General features: G+C 41.0%; 1 protein-coding gene across 2 annotated transcripts; it reads right to left on the bottom strand.

Moving 5' to 3' along the window:
• Positions 1-269: 269 nt before the first annotated feature.
• On the bottom strand, positions 270-7,058 carry LOC308324667 (thioredoxin, mitochondrial-like). 2 transcript variants are annotated; one of them, XM_080776873.1, is made up of 4 exons: positions 6,976-7,058; positions 4,354-4,634; positions 2,930-3,053; positions 270-1,194 (listed from the first exon to the last, which is right to left on the bottom strand). In XM_080776873.1, the coding sequence occupies exons 2-4, from the start codon at positions 4,632-4,634 to the stop codon at positions 1,078-1,080; spliced, it is 522 nt and encodes a 173-aa protein (XP_080632999.1). In that variant the 5' UTR covers positions 6,976-7,058; the 3' UTR covers positions 270-1,077. The 2 variants fall into 2 exon arrangements, with proteins under 2 accessions (XP_080632999.1, XP_080633000.1); XM_080776874.1 differs by lacking the exon at positions 6,976-7,058 and adding an exon at positions 4,994-5,105.
• Positions 7,059-9,462: the final 2,404 nt, after the last annotated feature.

The raw sequence follows: 9,462 nt of genomic DNA, 5'->3' as shown, positions 1-9,462 counted from the left end.
ATCATGAATCCATCTTTCAGTAAGATAATTTTCATGTGCTCTTAAAAGCCCGACACTAAACAAACATTGCACCCGTGCATTCCACTATGGGCAGATGCCGGCTTCAGTACCAGAATAGCAGAGAGGGGGAAATACTTAAATACTAGGTTCATTGCATCATTGTCATTAGACTAGAGGCAATTAACACAGTGGTTAGGATAAAGTTACACATATCTTCTTTACACACATATAAGCACTTTGCTTGCCACAGACCAAACCACACTCCCAAGTATAGAACATATTTTAACTCCTTTATTTATTACTTCACTTGGTCATATTACATAGTTTATTATTTGAATAAAATCTATGTCAAACTCCATAACCCTATTTCTGATTGCCACCTAACTCACATTTCACAGTCAGATCCTGAAACACAGATGTAGATAGAAGCTCATGCACACCACACACACACAAGACTGTGACTGACACATTCCTCTCACATTTTTAGGCATAATGGTGTAAAAATGACTGTGCGCCTTACAATTCTAGAGAAAGAGCACCCTCTTGTGGACAACAGCAGGAACTGCAATATGGCAACATCATAAAGCTTTCCTAAACATCAGCTTTCCTGTTAATTCTCCCCCAACTCCATACTATTACTAATCATGTATCCCTCATATTACATCATATAAAGTACAGTACAGTGGTGTTGTTGCCCACCCTAAAGAATCTATCATAGCAAACTGTAATTCACCGACTCAGCCGCTCTTGCAAGTGTGGAGCCATTACATTACAGATGATGGAAGGGATCAAAATGTTGCCAGGTGGAAGCAACACCTGAACAAAAAGGGGAATGAAGTCCCACAAAGGCACACACCCATCACTAGACTACAGATAAATAGAAAAGAGGAGAAGTAGAATAGAGAAGGAGCGATAGAAAGGTCAGAATGAAAGAGGAACGGTACAGAAATCAGTGAGTTCAGGGATGGGTGAGAGCGTTGTGCACCTGCAGGGATTGACAGGGCTGGTTAATTGGGCTGTTTATTTCAAGAGGATTGGTGCTGCAGGCCAGACAGTCAAAATGGAGGTCTGAAATATTCATTGTCCAATGAGATTGCCCACAAACGAGTCCAGCTGGTCATCATCTTTGAGCCCCACAAACTGGTCGATGACGTCACCTCCTCGCATGGCGATTACTGTGGGAACTGCAGACACCTGGAGGGAGAGGCAGGTTGGCTTTACAGGAGTCAGAAACTCCCCCTTGCAGTCATAACTGACTCCCCATTTTCCTTTTCAGACTCCACCTCCATTTGTATTCCTTCTTGTCACCCTTCTTTGGACATATGATAAACTATGCAGATACATTTTGAGGGGTGCTAGCCCCTCCCAAATCTGGCTTTCAGACGAATGATACTAGATTGCTAGGAGACAGATACAACCGGAAATGAACTGGAAGTGAACTTTTCACCTGCCATTCGCCTCCACGTTATCAGATTTATGAAAATACATTTATCTCAGATTATTTTCCCAGATTTCATTTTTGGTCAAAAAATGAAATCTAGCCCAGAATGGCTCATACACACTGCACGATATCTGCTCCGATTATGCTGTCTGGGACCATTTTTGGCGCTCGCCGACACAAGATCGGGCTTTGATCGCAGAGGTTTTGCTCGCTGTGTGTGAAAGGCTCTGCGAGAAGATATAGCGCCGATAAAAGCGCTCACCGACGCCTTCCCGTTTCTGAATACCTAGCAGGTTTGATATTTGGCTCTCTCGCCAACTGGACATCATACAGTATGAACTGGGTTGCGCCCGCCCCCCGAGAAGGGCTGTATTACAGCCAATAAGAGCACAGGACAGCTGTGCTCACTGACACTGTCTGTCGACTGCATCGATAGATGATCAGATGATAATATATATAATATAACCTTTTATTCCTTGGGTAAATCCCTGTGTCGTAGGCCTACATATTGGTATAGCCCAATGTTGCTGTTAAATAGTCTATAAAAACAACGCATTTCACTTGAATAATGTTGATAAAACCACATCGGAATAAACAGTGCAGAGCAAACATTTGGACCTTGTGCACTCTGTGTGTGCGTGCACATATGGAGAGTGTTATTTAATGAAAATCAAGATTTAACGTCTTGTCTCGCTATAGCGCACGTAGGCTATACGCTATCACAAACATTTAACCCTGTGTAGCCTGGCTATTCCTGTGTGTGGCCGCACACAGAGAGAGCGAGAGGCGTCCTGTGTCGGTCTCGCGCTTGTATCACGACATCCTGCACGTGCACGAGATGTCAAAATGAATTTGAATAAAAAAACAAATTTATTGGGTCTGGATCGCATCTGGGTGAACTCTTGCAGTGTGTGATGCCTAGCCGGCTATCAATCGTTTAGTGTGAAAGCCACAGCCACAGATATAATGATGAATAAAAAATAAAAAAAAGACTCCTGTAGTGTGAAATACATAACGATCTGATGACTCGCTGACAACTTTAAAACTCCTACAAGTTAACTAAAGAAGCGATGATTGTGTGTATTTTCTGGGTGAAAACATAAGTCAAATGTCCGCCCCTCCAGACAGCCTTTGTTTACATCCTGGAGACATAGGTCCCATGGGTCGACAAAATATGGTAAAAACACTAGCAGTGGCGGAAGAACTGATTCATAAAAAGAAATACTTGGCAATCAATGTGTTAAGAAAATAAAACAAAGGAGGTTTAGATAAACATGTTTTGTTCAAGATTAGCCTACACACATAAAACATAACTGTATAAAAAATAGTTGAGATATTAACTGGCTTAACCACAGTACTTTTTTCTGCATAAAATCAAAAACCTGATGAGGAAAAGAAAAATCTGGAATGGAACTCATTAACTTACTTGAAACTTCCAGGTTTTAGAACTACAAACTGGTAACACTCAATTAGTCAACAAATTCTTACCCCATATTCGATAGCCAAGTCTGTGTGATCATCTATGTCAACTTTTGCCATGGCGATGCGGCCTTTCTGTTTTGCAACAGCCTTCTCTAACCTGGGCCCAAGGATCTTACAGGGACCACACCACCTATCAAAACATCAATAGTACATTACTCCAAGTTAGCAATGAGAATTTAGTGTTAAATGCTAGGCAATTATTATTTATTATGTTTACAACATCATAAAACCTATATATATATATATATATATAAGACATTATTAAGAACGAGAGCTCTGCTCAAACGATTTATTGATTGATAGACAGTATTAGACACTGTGATAGAGATATCATGAATCAATATCATCTCTCTTCCATCAATATAGCCAATAGAATAGATGTCAACAAGACTTGCATAATGCAGAAGTAATCTGATGTGTCGTCAGCAGTTCGGAGCAGATATGCCGTTCTTCAGTTCTCATTCTTAAATACTAAATGCTCAGAATATTTCCAGCTCGTTGGAAATATTTGCAATATATTGCAATTTCTATTTATTAATTCAAAGTATTTTGTTGAAACTACGACTGATGGAAACTACCAATGGTTCCAGCAGGGTATATACCCGTCAACTTCTGCAGGCATTGAGAATTTGTTTTGGGTCAATAGAGGTCATCTAAAGCTATATATATATACTGTGTGTGTGTGTGTGTGTGTGTGTGTGTGTGTGTGTGTGTGTGTGTGTGTGTCTCTAGAGCAATATATCCTCAGTCATGAGCCTTTCTGTACAACCTCAATGGTCACACAGTGTCGTTAAATTGCAATAATACCCACTAGTGCTTCATTGCTGAGTTAGTTGGCATGCCGTACATACCAAGAGGAAAATTAGCAAGAGGCCAACTTTGCTTTACTTCCCGTATGTGCCTGAGATGGGCGGTAACATTATTAGGAGACAGGAAGAATGTTGGAGTCTATTCATTTCCAATGGGAGAATGAACGTGAACACACTAACACAGCATCTGAGGGGGGAGGTCGGGAGAAGCAAACCACGCCTACTATATTTAGGAGACCATTTGTAGGCTTTGTGTACCATTTCGCCACCTAACTCAGCTTTTAAGGTGGGGGGTTTTCCTGCATAAATCTGTGCTATTGAACAACCTTTACGTCTGTGATTGTTGGTTAAAAAAATAGCAAAACTCCATCACGTCTCCCCCCTCTCATGCAAGTATAAATTCACAACACCAACTTTGATGAGGCAGTATTGCTTTGTTTTCAAAATATTAAGGTTTTCTTCATTTCCTGATAAATGTATATTTTTTCATTTTCTGAAAAATTTACATTTTGGAGTACTTCCCGACAGCAGTTTTATATCAGAGCATACATAATTCATTACCAATGCAAATCAATTGGTTTCCGCTCAGTCCTTCATACAGCTGCTCCCTGAGATACTCACTGGGCGTGGAAGTCGATTAAGATGGGTAGATCACTGTTGATGACCCTATCTGTGAAATCCTCGTTGTCTTGGATGTTGAAGGAGACCTCCCGACGGAAGGTGTGGGGGAGGGAGCGAGGTAGCGAGCCTGAGGGAGACAGGAAATTGACACTCGGTGCAGCCGACTGCAGCGACGTGGAGAAGGACAGCTTTGAGTTTGTAGAGGACAGGAAGACTGGGAGACAGCGGACATCTTTCACAGTGAAGGTCCAAACTCTACGGACAAGCAGCCTGTGAGCCATCTGAAGAGGAAGGTGGGATAGGAGAACAAAAACAAGAAAAAATAAGAATAGAGCATGTTTTGGTTCTTTATTCAGCTGTGGTTTCAGAAGAGTTGTTAAACATGACTACTACTGGTGGAAAAAGATTATAATCTTTTTTTTATTTGAATGCCTTTTGTTGCTTGCTCTTATGAATGTTCCAGTTATTGTGTATTGGTTGGATATGAGGAAAGGCTTACAGTGCAACAGCTGACAAAATAAGACGAATAATCAAGATTCCTGATTATATAACTGACCTACTGTTAATTACAGGTAATTATTTTATATATATATTCCTACCGCATGCTCATATCTAATACTTGTAAATAGATTGTACATACTGTGAATAACTTAGTGTTGTAGTACTTGAGTCATTGACTCGAGACCGGTCTCGAGTCCAAATATTTGACTTGACTCTGTCTCGGACCAATGGACTCCCCCACAGAGTCCACTCGAGTCACTACAATACAAATAAATAATTTTATTATATCCATATTATGAGGAGCCCATTCACATTAACATTACGAGCTGTCTTATTGTCTTTCTTGTTATGTACCGGAGCACATCCGACGCACATCTCTTCTCTCTCATAGCTTGGCATTGGCCAATTCTATTGTTATAATTAAACGTTCTCTTTACTAACTATAGAGATGTGTATGTCTATTTAAATGTGGTGTATCAGTGATGATTGAATTCTCTATGAAACGAAAAAGCACAAATAAAGTGTTGGCAAGCAGAGAATTATGCACGCAGTGCAGAGCACAGTGACCGCACGCATGGCATGCTTACAGGCATTTTCATTTCACTGCATTATATTGCTTTTAAAATTATCTCCACCACGTGCAAGCTTTCCAGGTGTTGAAGCCTGTGGTTGTTTATTATTATGCTTGATATTTCAAATAAATATTTCAATGAATCAAAAATGTTGTAATACTACATCTGTACCCATCAAATAAGAAAAATATCTGGTCTTGACTCGGTCTTGCCTCCCATCGGTCTCAACTCGGACTCGACCCCCTCCCAGACTCGGTCTTGACTCAGATCCCCTTGGTCTTGACTTTGACTCACTTTAGGTGGACTCGACTATAACACTAGAATAACTACTATATGCCCTTATTGTGACAGAATGCACATTAGAACTCGTAGTTTAGATTACTTTAAATGAATTGTGCAGCAGCTGGGACAAGGCCATATAGGCACTGTAATGGCAGTCTGAACTTGAGGACAGGACAGTTATGTAAGGCAAGCCTGGTTATCACCTGTATGTAAAATGGGGTGTACAATGGGTGAATGTAGGACTCTTCAGTGATTAATCTAAATTGAGCTTCATAACATCTTGATCTAGCATACATTCATGATTGCAATGGTAGCTATAGTGTAGGCAAAGTGTATAGGAAAGCTTGTTAAAACATCTATTCTGTACTACTAAACATAACATAACAACAAGTAGACCTACTTGTACTCTGACTCAAAGTCAAAACAACTTGGCTAGTGTCAAACAACTTAGCAACTGAGCTAGTGTCAAACAACTTAGCTAGTGTAGGAAATGTAGGAAAGCTTGTTAGAACATCTGTAGCCTACTAACAAGTAGGTCGATCACTGCTCAGACGACTCAAAACAACTTTCAACTTGGCGTTTCCATGTCATGGGCGAACATTACAAAAAAGCAGACTTAACAATCACTGACAGCCATTTGTATTTCGCTACTATCTCTTTACAGTCTAAAATCGGGCATCATTGCATGGCCTGTAGGAAAGATGTCGCACTTCAAACATGTCAACACCTATGGAAAATGTGTGTGATGTATTGTTGCAACATAAAAAGTACGTTTCTTTGTAGAAGATTCATCCGCTCTACCTTCGCTGCCATGCTGTTGTTGTATTAATATTGTTCGGCAAACGTTCTTAACGTCTTACAAGTTTAAAACACACACCTGAACTTCTTTGCTGCTACCCGACTTTACAGTGTTGTTTTGAAAAATGACGTCAGAGGTGTTTCGCAACCCCCTAAAGTTAGTAGGCATTTAAAAGGCTTAAATGTACTTTTAATTGTCGCGCGAGGGTGTCGCTCGATAAATTGACGTGTTTTCAACTAAAACAAACAAGTGTCGACACACGCGGCGAAAGGTAAATTAAGCTGCTTTTTCCTCGAATAACCTCCGTGTGACTTTGCCCCTTCATCTCCTTATCTTCTCCTCCTCCTCTCCTCGTGGTGTTTTATAAACACAAATTATCAAAACGGAGCGTAGCTACGCGCAAAAGCAGTACATCGCACACATTGTGACACATAACATATGATACATGTTAAATAAAAAAACATTTACCGTGCGGTGTGTTATCGCCGTTGCTGTCCGCCCCCGGACCACTCACTGCATAATTACATGTAGTTTGAATCCCATTGTCCGGAGGAACAGGCGGTCTAATTAGCTTTGTGAATTAAATGCAGTTATTTAACTTACTTGAGTGTACATTCGTAGATATCGCATCTAAAAGTGGAGTTTACCATTAACCATATGGACAAATTACAAAATATATATATCTTTACACATTTGTCAAAAATATATAGTGAAAAAAGCAGATCTACACGCTCATTCCGTGAGCGTGTAAATCTGCTATTTAAACAAATAATATATTAAACATAAGGCAGTTATATTGTACGTCGTGTCAAATTAAGATATAGCCGTGACAGTGACCTTAAAAAAAAAGTGAATTGAGGGGGGCTCAGGGCTCTCTTATCATCAATTACACATCATCACATTCCGTGCTCAGTCAATCATCACATAACGTGGTACGTGCCATGTGCACATGAGCTGCTAGCGCCCCTCAAAAAGCAGTGACTTTTAATTTTTGTTACAGTGTAGTGTACGGTAGTTTAGAAAGAAACAAAAACGTCTGGGTTTCCGAGGCTAGCTGTTGCCTAACAACCAACTAGCAAAAGCAAATCACAGGGAGACCTTTTCTCCGGCCATGGGATCTATTCACTAAAAATACTTCCGCCAAAGAACTTCGTTACATCCGTTCGGCATTACAGATAAAAGGGGCCGCGCAGACTGTGTGCCGGCGCCTGTGCTTATGACTACCGCCACACTGTGGCCACATTTGGAAGTGAGTAGGCTATGAATGTTGTCCATTTTTATATTGTTTTAATGCGTTTAAAGAAAAGTTCATTTATATTAATTGGTAGCCTACTAGGCTATATGATTGGGTTATTGATTGCACCGTTTACTCCGATGAGGGGGAATTGATTGAATGAAAATTGTATTAACAGTTTGCAGAATGGGTACATTTACAGGGACATTTATATTCCCCAACATTTCATTTGTCTGTGTGTGGTCAGCTTAAGTTCAATAGCCTAATATCATGAAAAATAAAATACTCATATCGTAATTGTAGTTATGCTGCCAGGTTCAGGGGGGAAATGAGAAATGCAGTCTTGCCATTCATTGAATAATTGATAGTTAAAAACATAGGCACTAGGCAGTATCTGGCACTTTCCAATTTTTTCATGTCAGGGAGCACTACAGGATGAAAGAGAGTGGAAGAGAGGGTTGTGTGGGGGGGCGGGTGTTTGGATTGGAGGAGAGATGGGGTTGCTGGAGCTCACCAATGAAATGACACATGAACAGTGCTGTGTAGGCTACAGAGATGAACAGCCAGTGAGAAAGGTGTTGTGAAGGGGCATTGTTCATGGCTGTAGGCTACTGAAAACAGGGTAGTGAGCAAGCAAGCAGCGTGACTCATATCCAGTATGGTATGATACAGAGAAGAGCACAAGAGAAAGCACTGCATCTTTGTGAGTTCTCCATTTTTGGTTGATTCTATACCTCTTGTATATTTCAAATTATTTTTATATAATTATTCTTATTATATTATATTTGTATGTTTTTGTAAGACTGAAGAGGCATATCAGGTATTGCTGGTTGGCTGATAACACTGGTATAGTTCTGGGTGGGTGGATGGATGGATGACAGACAGACGGACGGACGGACGGACGGACGGACAGACAGACAGACAGACAGACAGTTAGATAGATAGATAGATAGATAGATAGATAGATAGATAGATAGATAGATAGATAGATAGATAGATAGATAGATAGATAGTTAGATCATTTTTCCTAGATTTACTATGATTCCACCTTTGTTCGAAGGTATGCATTATGGCGATGCTAGAAGGAAATTAACACCTTTATGACAATGTCATCTAATCAATCAATATCAACATTTGTTCTATTCCACCAGATCTTTGTTGACTTTGAACTATTCGTGGTACTTGTGCACACATCCTGGTCAGCACCACCACCGCGTGAACAGCAGAATCGGCCTCCCCATTGTCCAGACTGGGACAACATTGAAGAACTTTCCACCAACATCATAGAACAAGGTGTTAAGATGGACAACGATGCTCGGAGGAAAGTCGGACAGTCCAGAACCTCCATCAACCTGCGACCCCCACCGCTGTTCCGCAGCATCGGACTGAAGGGCCTTTCAGACAGTCTGCCCCCCCACCGTCGCCTCCGCTCAATGTTCCACAGGCAGACGGCAGTGCTACCCACATGCATGTACCCATCCACAGCTCTGGCCACCACGCACACCTGTGAGGACATATTGGCAACAAGCAGCATCTGTGGTACCCAGCCATGGCCTCAGGCCCGCAGCGATGTGGTCTCAGAACACCGTCGCGACAGCACAGCATTAAAATCACTGCAAACTCAACCCGAGGTAGACTACGATTCACATGAGCGTGAGGTGTCGAAGACAGGGGCTCTTACAAGTATGTCATCTTTAATAACAACTGGAACACAGAGCAGA

The sequence above is a fragment of the Protomyctophum bolini genome (assembly GCF_963924005.1).
Source record: "Protomyctophum bolini genome assembly, chromosome: 11".
Taxonomy (NCBI): Eukaryota; Metazoa; Chordata; class Actinopteri; order Myctophiformes; family Myctophidae; genus Protomyctophum; species Protomyctophum bolini.
The sequence above is the reverse complement of the archived record's forward strand: the minus strand, read 5'-3'. Positions and strand labels throughout refer to the sequence as shown.

Excerpts from the sequence above, each read along its gene's own strand:
- LOC308324667 (XM_080776873.1), bottom strand. The coding sequence starts at position 4,634 with ATGGCTCACAGGCTGCTTGTCCGTAGAGTTTGGACCTTCACTGTGAAA. Across the intron at positions 3,054-4,353 it reads TTAATCGACTTCCACGCCCA|GTGGTGTGGTCCCTGTAAGA; the intron begins GTGAGTATCTCA and ends ATGTTTTGATAG. Across the intron at positions 1,195-2,929 it reads ACTTGGCTATCGAATATGGG|GTGTCTGCAGTTCCCACAGT; the intron begins GTAAGAATTTGT and ends CTCTCCCTCCAG.